The following is a 16,457-nucleotide window of genomic DNA, read 5'->3' as shown; positions in this document are numbered from 1 at the left end:
CAGGAAAGTGCTGTTGTACCGTGCTATTGCTCTGAGTCCCTGCACCCCTTTTGAATGTAAAGAAAAACATAACAGTGGGTGCAGGAATTTGGCTCTCCTATCCCCTGGGTTCAGATTACCTCTACCCAAAGGAAACCGTGTAACAAAGAGCAGCTAAACAAGTGACAAGAGAACAATCCCGTCTACATCCCTATGGTTCGAGGATTTATGGCACAGCAGCTCTCCCCACTGCCTTCCCACGTGCCCCATGCTCACCAGTTTGGGAAGGATGCAAGCACAGGGATGCTCAGGGGCTCCTCTTGGTGCACCACAGTGTACAACAGCTCCCAGATGGACAGAGCTCTTGACCATGTTGATTTTGGTTTGTGGATCTTCCAGGTAGGGTGCCCCAAAACACCCCACCGTCCCAGGGCAGGCTGTGGGTGCAGCTCCCATGTCTGTAATTTGGAATTGCACCAGCAAAGTTTTGCTGAAAGAAAGGCTTGGCCAATGCAAAGCCAATGGGCACAGCCAGGAGCCATCTGCAAACGTACAGCAACGGGAACCTTGCTCAGTCTGCACAGCCGAATGAAATGCCAGCACCAGCATCAGCCCACAGTGGGAACAGAGAGGTCGGATGGGGCTGCATGGCGTGGAAGACTTGGCTGGGAGCAGCGGGGCTTGGGACGATCATGGGGAGCAAAAAGTCAGCATTCTTTACATGTTTTTAAATACAAAATGTTAAAAAATAATAATACTCATGGACCCGAGCCCAGCACGCTCCAGTGGTGCTGGAGATGTCCAAGGAGCAGAAGATGGGTAATGACAAGAGCACGACTCTGAACTCCTCCATCCCTCTAAAGGTCCCCTGGAGCCCTCAGTTGGAGCCAAAGAGGCGAGGGGAGATGAGCACGGCCATAGGGCCAGATCTTGCTGCAGCTCTTGTGTGACGAACACGACCCAGCAGGCAGGAGGGCTCTGCCCCTCAGTGCCACCGCTGTGGGTTAACCAGGACCTGTGCTCAGTGCCAGTGGCATTAACCTCGCTTTGGGTGCATGGAGAAGGAAACGTGTGGTTGCACAGAGAAAGCGTGATCCCTTCCGTTAGCGCTGCGCTCCCATGCAGCAGCGCCCTGCTCCGCCAGCCCTGACATCTGCGAGCGATGGAGGGGCGTGGATGGACGAGCAGACAGGGAGAACATTCCCAAAGGCATGCAAATGGTCAATGTCTCTTTTTTGTTTGTCTTTTTTTGTTTGTTTTCCTCATCAAAAATACAAAAGCACCCACCGCATCTCCGAGCACCGCCGCGCTCTGCAGCTCGCCCTCCTCATGCATGGAACACCGCTCCGCTCCTGGTGGCAGTTTGAGCTTTTGGGTGTTTTTTTTCTGTTGTTTGTTTGTTTTTGCAGAGACAGAATTCGATGATTTAAAAAGCAACAAACCCCCCCCCAAAATGACAGTGCCAAGGTCCTTAGGAGGATTCCTCAAAATGCCGCGGTCCACCCTTAGGTTTTCCTTCAAACAAGCTTCAGTCTGGAATCTCCCTCCTCCTCCTCCTCCTGTCCATCCCCCAGCGTGGTCTCCCCACCCTGTTGGAGGGGAATGAGGTAGTGGATTTCCCCTTCTCCTCTCTGCTCACATCCAGTTCTTGTCCCTCGTCCCCTTGCCGTGTGTCCATCCCCTCTTGTCCCCAGAAGGCGGTGGAGCAGCCACGCACGTTCCTCCAGATGGGCTCCGCTGTCACAAGTTTTTGTTGCAAGGCTGAAAGTAAAAAAAAAACCCAAAAGGAGCGCTGTCTTCCTCCTCTTCGAGGTATTTGCATGCTACGTCTTCTAGGAAACTGGAAAACAGAAAGAGGGTTTCAGGGCAACTTCCAGCAGAGGTGCCCCTGATGCCTTTGGGGTTTGGGCCATGGAGTGGGTGAGATGTGACATTCCCATGTCCCCAGGTGCTCTAAGAAGGTGGCTTTGTGGTTGGGAAGATCCCCACACACCCAGGGATGGCACCACTGGGCAGGCTGACTTGTGGCCTCAGTCCCTTTGCTTTTATCCTATCAGAGAAACCCACCTCAGCCTCACTAAGGTAAGTCCTTGTATTATAGCCAAAATACTTTTTGCCTGGGGGATCTTCTATGGGATAGTAGAGGAGGACCTCAAATTCTGGTCCTATTCCTGCTGCAAGCATTTCCTTCTCTGGGACATATTGCATGTGGTGGACATATCAGCACAGCATAGCAGTGCTCAGTGCCTCGTGCTGGGTGGGAATGATGCGTCCTAGGGGCAGGAGTGTCCCATAAACTGCCCACAGAGCCCCACAGACAGGGGAAAAAAGGAGAGGTCACTGCTTGAGCAGGGGAAATGAGAAGGAGGTGTTACCTCGAACGCTGAGCGAGACGTAGAGCACGATGATGATGGTCCCCAGCACGATGGAGACGATGCTGAGCAGGCGGGCCATGCGGCCCAGGCGCCGGGCTCCATCCACATCCCCCTGCTGCCCGCTGTTCCGCGACTGGGGGGAAGCATAGAGAGAGGCTCCTGAGAGAGACTGCAGCCCCAAAATTCAGCAGCTGTGCCACCGAGGGACATGGATTGGATCTCGGCCGATTGGTTGTCCCCTGTCCCCCCAAGATGGCGATGAATGGGTTCAGGTCTGCATTTGGGTGAGAGGTCCCTGGCCTGGGATGAGAGGCATTGACCAGCAACAACCACCCCTCTCTGGAGCTTTTATGGAAAAATAAACAACTGGGATTTGGGACTTGGGTCCCCGAAGTGATTCATTAACTGGGGGGTGGGATGGGGAAGGCAGTCACTGGTGGCCTGGGGTCCATAGGGGATGGAGGGAGCCCTTAGAGCTGGAGCTGGATCCTTCAGCGGAACCAACTGAGAAAGGTTTGGGAGGGAGGAAAATAGAATAAGGAGCTGTAAGGCCCGTTGGTAGTGATCTCAGCTGTTTGGGGTGGGCTTGGAGTGGGGAAAAGGCATAGGGGAGAGAAGCAACATGGGCAAAGAAGAATTAAGAATCAAGGATGAAAAAGTATCGAACAATTGCACTTTCCTTTCCAAAAATGTGCATCTCAGATGCACTGCGCCATGTGTGAGCTTTCTTGTATTGAAAACAAAAGAAAACGAGCAGCTGGGAGAGCCAGCACAGCTCCAACTCCATGCAACTCCATTACTTACAATGCCCTCAGCTTGCATCACCCCATAAACAGCGATCTGGCATCACATGGCCAAACCATTGCACTGATGTTGAGCTCAAGACCTCACTCCCTTTGGTTCCCTACAGCCCACCTGGCAGACAACCCCAAAAATCAGCGGTACACAGCCAAGAGCTAGTTTGCGCTGCAGAGCAGGAGGGGAGGAAATGAAGCCCCATGGGATGGTGCAGAGGGACAGGGGAGAACACAGCCATGCAGGGATAAATGGAGTCCCTGAGCTGCTCGCTGACAGCTCCCGGCATTTGGGATTTTTATAGGCTCAGATGTTTGTAACCAAGTGTAATGTTTCTGCAGGGTGTGGGTTAGATTGCGGTGAAACATATTTGCAGCTCTAGCTGTCTTCCAAGGAAAATATATGGGCTAACAGATTCGACATATTTATCACTACAGCTTCTGGAAGTGTTCAGTGATCGTTTATCCTGAACAATTCTGAAAAATGCATCAGCATCAGCGTGGCGTGTTTAGCAAGCATTTGGTCCTGCACATATATTATTCATTGGAACGGTTTGATTATAGCTGCTTCCTATCAGCCACCCTGTGATTTTCATTCTCCATAAAACCATGACCATTTTCTTTATTAATCGAGACGCAGAGGAGCCCCAAAGGGCAACATGCCAGCATGGCGCTAAGGGACTCTGTGTCACGGGGAACCTTTTAGGGAACACAACCCAACACAGAGCTGGGGCTGGAAGGGACCCACAGCAAAATGCATGGAGCCAGGTGAGTGCCATCAGGAGAGCCACCCTGTGCCAGTCCCAGGGACAGAAAGACAAATGGTTGCAGCCTCTCTCCATCTACGAACTGGCTTTGGATGTGCTCTGCTGAGTGCCACCCATTACTCAGAATCAGTCATTAATCCTCCACACTTGCATTTGGTTGAAGAAAACATTCCACGGGAGGTATAAATCATCACCAGACTGAGATGGATGAATGCACCATTTACATGGATAACACACAGTTTGACTTCTCCCACACCGCTCTGTAGCAGCAGTGTGGGTTTGGGGCACACTGTTTCACTCGGGGTGGGTTCTCACTCTGTGTTTCGCTCCCCTTGGTCTGCTCCTGCTGTTGGGTGCTGTTAGGCGAGCTCTGCACTCCCATGGGACTCTGGCTCTTCTCCAAGCAGATGCACCCCAGGAGCAGTGGAAAAGCCACCAAGTGCTCATTTCCCCACGACCACCAGGAGCAGGAAAGGCCCAGGGGCTGGAGCTTATTTGTTTCCCTGGCCCTGGCCCCTATTGGAATCTGAGTGCAGCGTTTGGAAAAAAAATAATGATTTATGAGACACTAACTCCACAAAGCATTCATTTGCTTCCCTCTCTGCTTGCCGCTTATCGCCCAGCAAAGCTTTCATGTGCAAAAAAAAAGCATTGTCTTAGGAAAAGAAAAAACACAATTGCAGAGCTAGAGGGAAGTCGGCACACCGCAGGGAGGCTGCCCACCCCCCAGCATGAAGGGTACCCGGGTGCCACGCAGGTTTGCAGGCAGCTGCACATCTCTGATTCTGTGCTGTGGGGGAATGACGCCTCTGTATTTTGGGTGGAGAGCAGGGGATGGCTTTCCCTGAGCGTTTTCAAAGACGAGATTTGCCTCCGTTGCAAACGCCTGGTGGGGAGGCTGGCCGGGGGCTGTGCAGCAGCAGGGGAAGGGGGTGGCCGTGCTCGCGAGGCTCTGCTGAGACAAGTGGGAGGCGGCTGCCTTTCTTCTCTTCTGCTCTGATGTCGGTGTGTTTGCTGAGGTGTGGGGGATATTTAATGGAGAAAATTGCTTTTTCGGGACAAATGTGGGAGCTGCAGGTGCAGCCTTCTTCCCTTTGAAGTGTCTAAGGGCAGAAGCGAGCCCCCCGCCCGGGTCCCCCCGGTGCTGCAGGGTTGGGTTGGGCTGCTAAGGGGCGGAGAGAGGGAGAGACCTCGTCCGTGCCTCGCTGCTCCATCCCAGCTGGGAACTGGGCTGCTCATGGCCACCGGGAGAGGAGAGGGCATGGAGTCAGGGCAGGGCGTGCCTCAAACCGCATCCCAAATCCCGCATCCTAAATGAACCCACGTCCCAAATTCCAAACCACACATTCCGAATTCCAAATCCCGTATTTCCAAATCCCACATTGTGCATCCCAAATCCCGTATCCTGAATCCCGGATCCAACAGCCCGGGCTGTCCCACTCCATTCCTCCGTGAGCCATCCCAGGGAACCCCAGTCGAGGTATGGAAGCAGCAGCACAACCCTTCCGAGCTCCGAGCCCCGAGATCCGATCACTGAGCCCCGAAATTCGAGCCCTAAGCCCCAAGAACCGATCTGTGATCCCGAGCTCCGAGCTCCGAGCCCCGCCCGGTCGCTCCCCGCCCCGAGCCGCCGCAGCACCGCGGACAGCGCCGCAGCCCGGTGCCGCCCGTCGGGGCCGCACTCACCATGATGGAGAAGACGAGGGCCACCACGTTGATGGGCCAAACGGGGCAGAAGCAGGAGAAGATGGCGAGCACCAGGTAGTCCCGCGGGCGGCCCTGGTCGGCAGCCGCCGTGCTGGTGGCGGTGGAGGAGGCTCTGCCCAGGCTGAGCCGGGACGGCGACAGCGGAGCCGCCTCCAGGTGCCCGACCGACACCGACTTGTAGGAGAGCCCGTGCCCGTTGCGCTCCACCTCGCCGGCCAACGCGGCCGTGAAGGATTTGGAGCCCCGGAGGCCCTCCCGGCCCTCGGTGGCGGCCAGCAGCTTCTCGGTCTCCTGGAGGCGGCTGGGCAGCACCGTGCCCGAGCCGGAGCCGGAGCCCGAGCCCGCGGGCGCGGCGTCGCCGCTCGCCATGGCCCGGCGGAGCGGGCTCGGAGCTCGCCCCGCCACCGCCGCTCTGCGCTCGGGGCTCGGCGCCCCGCGGGAGGCCGTGCCGGAGGAGGGGCCAACGGGGCTCTGCCCGCGGGGCAGGAGCGGGGCAGCGCACCGCCCCCGGCTTGGCTCGGTTCCTCCCGAGGAAGGGATGCTCGCCGGGATGCGAAGGGCCGAGGCGGGAGGGAAACCCCCCGTGGGATCCTCCCACCCACCCACCCACCCTCCGCGCGGTTCCGTCCCGCCCCGCGGAGCCCCCCGCGCTCGGATCCCCGGACACAGCAGCGGGTGCGAGGGGCGGGAGGGAGGGTGGTGGCTGCCCACCAGGCGGCGGCTCTTCGCCACCGGCTCCGAATTCTCCCTCCCCGTTTCGCTGGGGGATTCCCGGGCGCGGAGTGCCACCTGTGTGCCCGCCCCGCTCCGGCTGTCACTCCGTGGGGACCCGAAGAGCCGCTGTCCACCGGCAACCCCACACCCCGCAGCCTCCGGACAGAAAAGTGATCCGCATTTATAACCGTGAAGCTGGGAGCCTCGATGGTCTCAAGTGTTTTGTCTTTCCTGTTCTCTCATCTCTCCGAACATTTATTTCCATCCGTTTTGCTTTAACACCAAAATGTGGGGTAAAAACTGAAAATAGAATTGTGATGGAGAGGGATTAGTGCTAGGGTGGGCGTGGGTTTGGTTTGGCTTTCACATCTCTGGATCCTGGTGTTCCTGAGCTCACACCACGGTGTATGAGCGCTGGACACAGGCAGAGCCTCGCTGCATAGCAGGGGATGCTGATAGGAGACATAGGATTCCTCCAGCAGCCATGGCTGCAGCCCTCCTGGAAAGGGGAACATCTGCCGGAGATGAAAGCCAAGATGTCTCACATAGGCAGCGCTTGGAGGAGGATCCTTTGCTGAGCAGAGAGCTCTCTCTCCTGGCTGCTACGGGCTTTCCTCTGCCAGGCTCATTTCCCAGCTCCCCCACCCCACCCTGGGTCTAAAGGAGGAAGGCTGGCACACGAGGAGCTGAGGGCTGAGCCCTCCCCTGTCCCAGCCAGGAGCTCGGTACCAGATCATCCCAGAGATCCACTTTGCAGTCACCAGGAGGAAGCACGGGTTTTCCAAAGGCAGACATCTGTCTCTCTTCCCTCCTGGTCCAGGCTTACAAATCTGTCTGTGTACCAATATGTGCACCAATGGGTTTAGCATTAAAAGTACAACCGAGTTAACCTTTCCCAGCCCCTGCTCCCTTAATTCATCAGCTGGAACCAGAGCCAGGGTCTTTAGTGTGATCCACACACACCATCTGTCCACCTCACACACAGTAACAGCCAGTGCCCCGATGCTGGGTTTTTAAGTCATGTTTTCTCACAAAGCAAGCAAAAGAGAATAAATAACGGTCACAATTTCCAGCAGAGAAACCTCACAAGAAAAGAAACTGCAGAGCTGGCCCTTCCTCGAGCACAAAGCAACCTCCTCCACGCTTCCCAGCTGAGTTTCCAGGCTTTGCTGGGCTCACGGCACCTCAGCTGAGCTCCACGTCCCACTGCTCACACACAGTCCCATCCCACGCCCCGCTTTGTTACCTTCCCGGCACCGCTTCGCCCTCCCCGCTCTGTGGCTCAGTGGATGGGGAAGCATTGGAAGCCAGAGCTCTGCAACCCCCCCAGCTGCCAGGGGAGCGGTGCAAGAGGGAGGGCTTGAGGGTTGCTTGCGTGCTTCTGCTGACTCCCCACGGGGTAAAACACAGGGCTGGCTGCTGGGCGATCCTCCTGCGGGCTCTCATAGCACTGGAGTTGGCTCTCGGGAGGATGGCAGCCGTAACCCACAGCACTGGGGGGCACGAGGTGGCCGTCCCGCACGCCCTGCCTGCGGCACTCGGAGTGGGTGCAGGGCCAGCAGTGCAAGGACAGGGACAGAGCAGCGATGCGGTGGATGGCTCTCCGGAGGGTGGCGATTTTGGAGAGCCTCTTGCCTCCGAGGTCGTGCTTGAGGGCCAGGCGCAGGGCGTTGAAGGCTTGGTTGTAATCCAGGATCCTCTTGCGCTCCCGCACGTTGGCTGCCATCCTCCTGGCCTTGGAGCGTGCCGGCCTGCTCCTCTTCCTCACCTTCATCTCCTCGGTGTCCCCCAGGCAGGCGGTTGCATTCCTCCCCTTAGGAATCCACATCTTCTGCCTGCAGCATGCTCGCGGTGCTGCCCCCACCTCCAGCTCCTCTTCTGAGCCATCAGGCTCTCCCAGCCGTGCTGCAGCTGCTCGGGACATGGCTGTGGTGAGCAGGATGGGGCGAGGTGCTCTTGTGGTCCTGCCTTCCCCAGGGCTGCCACACACTGCTCTGGGGTCAGGCAGCCAGCCCTAAAAACCCCACCGCTGTCACGTGGCTCCATCCCAGCCCCCAGGTGCCGGCCCTGCCCAGAGGATGCTCCCACTCAGAGACCTCTCAGATTGCCAAGTCCAGCCTCGGACCACCCCCACCATGCCCACTACCCTCGTCCCTCAGTGCCACATCACTGGACAGGTGGCAAAGGAGCTGCAGCGCCGTCTGCCTCCTGCCTTCCTGCTGCTGGGAGCACTGCTGGGTCTGCCCATATTTGCCCTTGTTGGTGGAGATGATGAGGCTCCTTTTGCCCCAGATCTCGTTTCCCACAGCTTGTTTCCTAAATCTCCTTATTCCCCATGGGTCTCCCAGCCATGGGATGGAGGTCAACAGGAGGGCCGGGCTGCTTGCAGTTTCATTCCCTGCCCTTTTGCCCACCTTTTCATTAGAGAGCAGCTGCTAAATGCCCTCCTGCACAACGGGGTAACAATGTTTTGAAAAATGGCCCTGGAGAGTCATTGTGACAAATTGTTGGGGCTACTGGTGCAGAAGCCAAGCCCTGGGAGAACATGGTCCCCTTTATCCATCCCTTCTTATCTGATCATCCCGCAGTGGGGTTGATCAATGGCTACAATTAGCGGGGCTATTTGTCTATTGCCCTTCTCCTCTCTTGGCTCTTTGAAGTGGGAGCTAATTTAGGTGCCTCTGCTTCAGAAACCCCATAAATCAGGAGCCAGGGCCTGGGGGAGCGGGGAGGATGAGGCAGTGGGACTTCAAAGAGAAATGAAGCTTGCAAATAGCTCTGAGCACCCACCTGTGCTCACCATGACCCTCTTGTTCTCCCGGTGGCCTTCTGGTCCCCCAGTCCCTGCAAGCTGCAGGCCCAGCTCAGGAACAAAAAGCAATTTAATTTTCTGGGGGGTGATTTCATTCCTTTCTTAAGGAAATGCTACTCTGTGATGCCATGGGGATGCTTTGTTGGTGCAGGAAGTTGAGCCAGCACAGGGCTGAGCACATAGATGTACCCATGGCTCCTGTCTTACCTTCATCCCACCCAGAGCCCCAGCAATATCCATGAAGCTTTGCTGGCCCCAGCCCTGCAGGGACTCAGCCCCAGCTCTCGGAAGGACCAGATCATAAATCACAGCTCTTCGGATGCCACCTGCTGCCTGTAATTAGCACAGCCCGCCAGGTGTCCCCACCTCGTCCTGGACATTTCCTACCTACCTGCCCATTACTGGTGGGCAGGTGGAGAGGGACACCTGCCTGGGGCTGCTCCCTCAGCCCCCCTGATTTATCGCTTTGCATTGGGGAGATTTATGGTTTGGGATGGGCATCCAGAAATGCAATGTAAAGCTCTGCTGGGCCGTCTGCATGACAGGTGATGGAAGGGCTGTAATTATCTGTCGCCACACATAAATCAGTCGCTCACAACCCCCCCTCCTTCTTCCCTCCACCTCCTGAGAGGGTCTCAGCACTGGGGATGGGCTGTCTTTCCAGCATGGAACAGGGCATTATATTTGGACACTGTCCTCACCTGGGCTCCAGAGTCACTTCTGTCACTGGCCCCAACTCCCAAAATCCCCAAGGGGAGGCTGGTGCCAAGAGGAGCCCCAAAGCCCTCCCCATGGGAGCAACAGCAGTGGGGACAGGAGCAGCCACTCTGGGGATGGAGGAGGCGGCTGTTGCGACACTTCCTGGGATCATACGTAAATGAATAGGGTGCTTTCTTCCTGCTGGGCCACAGCCAGGTGGCAACAAGGGACACAGGCTGTGAATCACCACCCTGAGTCACCTACACTTCCCTCCTCTGGCGAAAGGGAAACACCATTCCTGTGTGAGGCGTGGGGAGCAAAGCACTGTGCACCAAGCCAGGTGTCACTGTCACTGATAAGAAGCCAGGTGTCACTATCAGAGTGCCATCGTGCCAGGTGTTATCATCAGAGCACCACCAGCCTGGGGATGCTGATAGCCATAAGCCTGGCACGTGTGCTGGGATAGGGCAGCTTCCACTACTCAGTGCCACTGAGGCTCACTTCTTGCTGGCTGAGAAGCAGCTCCTTGCAGTGCGTGGGATGGTTTGTGCCACTTGGTTCGCTGCTCTGATGCTGCTGGCAGCAGGCACCACCTCATCTCAGCACTCAGCATCCTCCTGGCACATGTCAGGAGCTCCAAGGTGGACCCTCACCAGGAAGGGCTCAGACCAGCTGCAGGTACACGACCCTCTCAGCATCCTCCTAACACGTCAGGAGCTCCTTGGGAGACCCCAGGTTGCACCTCGAGCAGGAAAGGCTGCTGGTACAAGAGTGCTATGCTGGCACCGCTACCTCAGAGAGGTTCCTTTAACCTGGGGGTGGCTTCCTCCCGTGTTCCAGGAATGGACGCCGAGATCCGGCTGCAGAGAGTCGGGCCGGGAGGTGCCGGAGGGAGGTGGTAGCGGTGCCCCCGCCCCGTCGGGGCCGTGCCGAGGAGGAGCGGCCGGGGGCGGGCCGGAGGGGCCGGGCGGGAGCCGACGTCAGGGCCCGCGGCGGTGGTGGGGGGCGGAAGGAGGAGGAGGAGGAGGAGGAAGGCGGCGGGGAAGCCCGGGGATGGCAGCGGGCGAGGAGGCGACGGCGGCGGCTCGGGCGGACTTTGCCCGACATTGGCAGGAGGAATTCCCAGGGGAACCGGCGCCCCGAATGGAGCTGGGCTCGGTGCGGGCCATGGAGCGGGAGCTGGAGCGATGCCGCCGGCACCTGCGGCGCCTGCAGCGGGCTCTGGCCGAGGAGCGCTTCAAGGTGCTGTACCTGGAGGCGGCCCTGGCCCGCGCCCCCCCGCGCCCCCCGGCCCCGCCCCGCCGCCGCCCGCCCCCCGCCCCCCCCCCCCGGCAGTTCCCCGGAGGGAGGCAGCGACGGCAGCTCCGGAGCGGAGGACGCTTCCTCGGCAGGTGGGTGGCGGGGGACAACGGCCCTGCGGGTCGGTGCCCGACAGCGGGGTTGGCCCCTCCGGTACGGCAGAGGGGTCGTGTTGCCCCGCGGCCCCCGCGCCGGCTCCTCGCCGGGCTGTCCCCGTTCGCACGGTCAGGGGGTTTCTCGTGCTGTCCTCCCGGGCCACCCTCACGTGCCAAATCCGAGGACGTCGTGCTCCTGTCCCCCCACCCTGTGCCATCCCCGCACGTGGTCACGGCACGGCAGCGGATCTGAAAGTCTCCCCAGGAGGTCCCCATCACACCGCCAGGAGCCACTCGTGCCTCAGTTAACGTCACCCCCGGCCTCGTGCTGTCCTGCTCTCAAGGGCATCCCGTGCCAAGGCCCCATCCTTGGGCCGATCCCATGCAGCCACTTCTTGGAAGTGCCACCAGCACAGCAGCCACCTCCAGGCCTTCGGATGCTGCACAAAAGCCAGTTTCTCCAGGTGCCTTAGCTCAGGGCTGTGAAGTCCTGCAGCCTCTAAGGCAGATGTGTGAGGTGTCCAGGCATCCTGAGGACACATTATTTTGCAAGCTGCTGCATGCTTCGTGGCACTGAGGGCGCAAGCAGCCAGCACTGTCACATTGTCCTACTTCCAGCGGCCTGGAAGTTGTTATTGCATCATCCCGTGTGCTTTCATCCCGATTCAGACACAGCCCTGACAGCCAGGAGATGGCACTTACGTCGCTGACTCTGCAACTGACTTGCAGTAGTTTTGCTCTTGCTCAGTCTGTTGGGGTTGATTTGTTCCCTGCCCCAAACAGACTGGGCCCCAACAATCGGATCCCAGAGCTGGGGGCTGTGTGGGTGATGGTGATGGTGATGGTGACAGTGGTGGGCTCTTCCCAGCACGTCCCATGCAATCCCTTGGCGTCAGCACTGCTTTGTTGTGCATTATAAGGGGCTCAGTGTGTGCTGACATTTCACAGCAGAGTCTGAGCATACAATAAGCAGCGTGTGGCTGATGACTGGATCCCCCTTTTAGTTACGTGCGGCTCATTTATTGCTCTTGCCTTTTCTTCTCACTTCTCTTTATTGTTCAGCTGTAGCTACCAATTCCTGGTTGCAGTGCTGCTTGCCAGCTGGGCTGTGATGTTGTTGGTAATTTGGTGCCTGCTGTCTGGTTTGGGGTCCCCCAGTATTTTCATGAAGTTTTGGGCTCTCCTGTAGGCGGCTGAGCTCACGGTAACGTAATGCAGCAGCGCTGGGTATCGCCTTTATGGGAATTACCATGGGGAACACAGTGGTTTCCGTTAAGTAGCTTGTGATTAATCTGATTTAAAGCAAGGATATCTAGAAGATGCCTCCGTCTGCAGCTATTGCACCAGAGGAGGGCATGTGACAGCCAGATATGTGATGCTGGCATTGGAGATAACGCCCTTGCCAGTTCTCTCAGGACCGACCCCATCGGAGCGTCAGCGAGCAGATGGCTGAAAGGAAGTGTGCAAAGGGCTGGCATTCCCTTCATCTGGCCATCACCTGTCCTGTGCTGGGGACTGAGAAGGGCACTGGGGGATGCATGTTGGGGGGACACCCTGAGCTCAGTGTTTGGGTTGCAATCAGAGGAAGAGCACCTCCGTGCTCGGTTTCATTGCTGGGAAGTTTAGGAAGAGGCCTGCTTGGTGTGAGGCTGCTTTGCTGCGTGAACTTTTCTTGTGGACACACTGCAGCCCAGCAGGATGAGGGCAGAATGTTTGGTGTCGGATACAGCACAGCAGGATGCTGTGAGTGAAACCCCCTGCCCTCCATTAGCTGGAATCACATCTCGTGGTCTCTTCCGTGAATGCAATCACCCCACGTTTGCTGTGACCTTGGGAAGTGTGATCCGAGTCCTAGGGGCAGCAGTGGGGTCCCCATGGCACAGGAATAGTGAGCACAGCCCCAATGGAGCTGAGGGAGTGAGATCCCAAAAGCCCCAACAGAAAAGAGAACAGAAAACAGCACACAGTCCGAGGTTTGTCTCCATGCATCTCTTTTTGTCCGGAGCAGCTCATGGTGTGCAGGAGGTGATGGAAACTGAAATGTTTTGCTGTCACTTTGCAGATCTCTGTACATCCGTTTCCTTCCCTTTACAGCAAGGAGGGGCTTCAGGCAGGAGCTGAAGCTGTAGGTGTGTGGGTGGCCCCGAGCCTGGCCACGACATCTGTGTCCTCTTATTTTTTAATGTTAACTTCGTAGTGTCTTCCACTGTTGAAAGAGTGTTTGTTTGGGTTTGAGCACGCTGCGAGTTCCTCTTCTGGTCTGGGAAGGACATGCAGAGTGGCAGTGTTTAATTTTATCTTCTTGGGAGGGAACAAAACCCCAGCATGTGTGTTTGTGAGCCCTGCCTGGGACCTTTGAACCGTCCCCATCTGCTGTGGGGCCCAGCACTGTGCTGGGAGGTGCAGGACGGGGTGCTTTTCCAAGCACCGAGCTGCCTGGGGATGGGGAGGGGGGTCTGGGGAGGTGACACTGGGGCAGGTTTGCCCCATTAATGAAACTCTTTAATTAATGCCCCTTGGGGCCTGAATACATTTGCATTTTTAGTCCTACCAGGGCCGTGAAATCTGTTTTTCTCTTCTTTTTTTTTTTTTTTTTTTTTTTTTTTCTTCTTGTTTTTTGGCTGGAAGGACACTTCTGTGCAGTGAGGTCTTTGCTGGTGAGATTCCCCCTCCACCAGCTGCAGGAAAACTCATTTTCCCATTTTCTGCTGGTGGGGGATGTGTTCCCTTGGGTCAGAACAGGGTGCCCAGGTTAGCTAAGGGCTAAAACATGCATCTGTCCAGGAAAAATGGTACATTTACCCCCAGCATCTCCGGGTTCCCCTTGCAGACCTTGTAACAATGTCCACAGGAGCAGCAGCCTCTGGACGTGGTGCTGTGTTGGGGTGCACTCCTCGCCTCTAAAAAACATCTTAAAATAATCTTGGCTCTTCCATCCCTCCTCTCTTTATCAGTGTTTGCTAAGCAGGAGGATTTGCATATGTAGATGAGCAGCAGCGACGCCTCTCGGCTCCCTTGGATGTGTTTCAGGAGCAGAGCCTGGCCTGGGGCTGGGCCGGTCTGCCTTGCGCTGAGCCACAGCCGTGAGCTTTGGGATGGAGCAGAGCTCTGGCAGATGGAGACCTTTGTGCTCGGGGCAGACGCTTTCTTCCCGACTTGCCGACCACCATCTCTTCCTTTTCCTCTGCAGCCCCCCGGGTTGGTGCTGGGGCTCCTCCAGCCCCTCTCGTCCTGCTTTTGGCTGCGTGTTCTCCACTGATTCCTTCTTCCCCTCTCTTTCCCCTCTGCCCATGCCCAGCACCCCAAGGCCGCGTGGCTGTGGTCAGAGCATCCTCTTGTGCAAGAGCCCAGAAATAGCAGTGCGTGGGCTGCCCGGCTGCAGCCAGCAGATGCCAGGCAGGTGGTGAGAAACCCAACAGGGCACGGGGCTGCAGCGTGGGGGCAGCAGGCCTGGGCTCTGTCATAAGAATGCACCCAGTTCCACGAGCTGTTGTGCCCAGAGCCATGGGCAGAGGCTGTTGAGGTGTGTTGGAGTGTGTGGTTTCCACTGTGGGAGCCACCAGCTGCTGGGTGTCCATTCCGTGGCACTGCTACTGGGAGCTGGGTGTGCTCCACGTGCAGGAGTAGGATTGTGTTTGTTTGTTTTGATTTGGGTGTTTGTTTGTTTGCAAAGGCAAATGGGGTGGAGTAACCAAAATAAAGCACAGGTGTCTGGCACAGCTGGTTGGCCCACAGGATATGTGTTTGCTGCATGAAGCTATCAGTGGTGGCATGGGGATGGTACTGCCTTGGGCATCTTGGTGCATACCGAGCATTTCTTCACTCCAAATCCACGGGATGTTTCCACGTGGCTCCAAATGGCTCCTACCTCCATGGAGCAAAGTTGGGCTGTGCCCTTCACGCCCTTCCTGAGCATATCTTGGCTGCATCACTTGCTGTTGTCACTGCTGGCTATTTGTGGGGTGTTCGCACTTTGGGGAGATTCCCTCAGTTCCTCACCCTCGTGCTGATAACAAGGGGAGTGATGTAGGCATACTGTGCACAGACAATCAGCTGCACAGGAGATGCTGAGAGCTGCCTGCCCCTATTCTGTGCAGGGCTGTGCTGGTGCTGCACCCCCACAGTGGTGCTGCTGCTCCTGCACTCAGCATCTTCTTCTCTTGTGGAGGATATGTGTGCTTAGCCCTGTACCTCGCCATTGTGGGGGCCTGTTTCTGCTGTGCCTATGCATGCATGCCTGCTCCCTGCTGCAGCCCGAGCAGCTGCTGCCTCCTCCTCCTCCACCTCCTCCGTCCCTGTCCTCAGCCCTGGCTTATGCTGCATGGGCTCAGAGAGTGCTGCCCAAGCACAGGAGTTGAGAGGACAAAAGTGGCTTTGCATCAGGGCTGGTTGTGCCTTGCAGACATTCAGATGGGGGCTGCTGGGGATAGGAGAGCAGTGGATGCACTCATTGTGTGGGGCAGTGTGTCACCCCACTGCCTCCCCTGGGCACCATATGTGCCAATGGCTCGGGGAGGGGAGCTGTGGCACCAAGCAGTGCTGGGGTGCAGAGGTCTCCAGGATATCCAGAAGCATGAGGGCTGGGAAATGGCAGCACCTTCAATACTGACTCAGCATGTGGTGACTCAGCCCGTGGAGGCTGGATGCGGCCCTCTGGGGATGTAAGGCTGCGCCTGGGCGGCACCGTGTGCTGTTGGCTGTGCCAAACTGTGCTCCCCAAAATGCATCCACCACCTCTGAGGGCTGTAGCATCCCTGGGAGCTGTAACCGGGCAGTGGCAGTGTTCCCCCACATTGAGTTTTCCAGGTGTGATTACCAATGCCTCCCATGTCCTGGCACCTCACACCCTGGTGTTGTGCCTTCCCCACATGTCCCACACAGCATCGTCCTTCCTGCACAGCTCCCAGCTGTCCCCATCACCTGGGCTGAGCCCATCCCCATGCAGGGCAGGATGTGGGTGAGGACAGTGGCTTGGGATGCTGCCGTACCAGCAGGACCAGGGCAGTGGTGCGGGTGCGGGCAGGAGGAGGGCAGGCTGAACGCTTGGCTGGTGTGCTGACATATTGGGGTTGATGACTCTGGCACTTTGTATTTCCTTTGGCTATACGCAGATGGGGAGGGCAGTTTAACCCCTGCCTGCCCATTCCAAGCTGCGTCAGCCCTTTCTGGGGGTAGCGGGGGAGGCTCCCTAGGTGCTGACTTCTCCTGGGGAGAGA

At 57.4% G+C, this 16,457-nt stretch overlaps 2 protein-coding genes across 2 annotated transcripts; both read right to left on the bottom strand.

Annotated features, from left to right (window-relative positions):
• Nucleotides 1-1,496: 1,496 nt before the first annotated feature.
• TRARG1 (trafficking regulator of GLUT4 (SLC2A4) 1) lies at nt 1,497-5,991 on the bottom strand. Its single transcript, XM_042830396.1, has 4 exons — nt 5,602-5,991; nt 2,355-2,487; nt 1,619-1,740; nt 1,497-1,568 (listed from the first exon to the last, which is right to left on the bottom strand). The coding sequence occupies exons 1-4, from the start codon at nt 5,989-5,991 to the stop codon at nt 1,497-1,499; spliced, it is 717 nt and encodes a 238-aa protein (XP_042686330.1).
• Nucleotides 5,992-7,618: 1,627 nt separating this feature from the next.
• Nucleotides 7,619-8,260, bottom strand: BHLHA9 (basic helix-loop-helix family member a9). The gene has a single exon (XM_042830232.1). It carries the CDS (start codon nt 8,258-8,260, stop codon nt 7,619-7,621), a length of 642 nt encoding a protein of 213 aa, XP_042686166.1.
• Nucleotides 8,261-16,457: the final 8,197 nt, after the last annotated feature.

The sequence above is a fragment of the Centrocercus urophasianus genome, unplaced genomic scaffold (assembly GCF_019232065.1).
Source record: "Centrocercus urophasianus isolate 14NV4802_14NV808 unplaced genomic scaffold, USGS_Curo_1.0 seq_33, whole genome shotgun sequence".
Classification (NCBI taxonomy): Eukaryota; Metazoa; Chordata; class Aves; order Galliformes; family Phasianidae; genus Centrocercus; species Centrocercus urophasianus.
The sequence above is the reverse complement of the archived record's forward strand: the minus strand, read 5'-3'. Positions and strand labels throughout refer to the sequence as shown.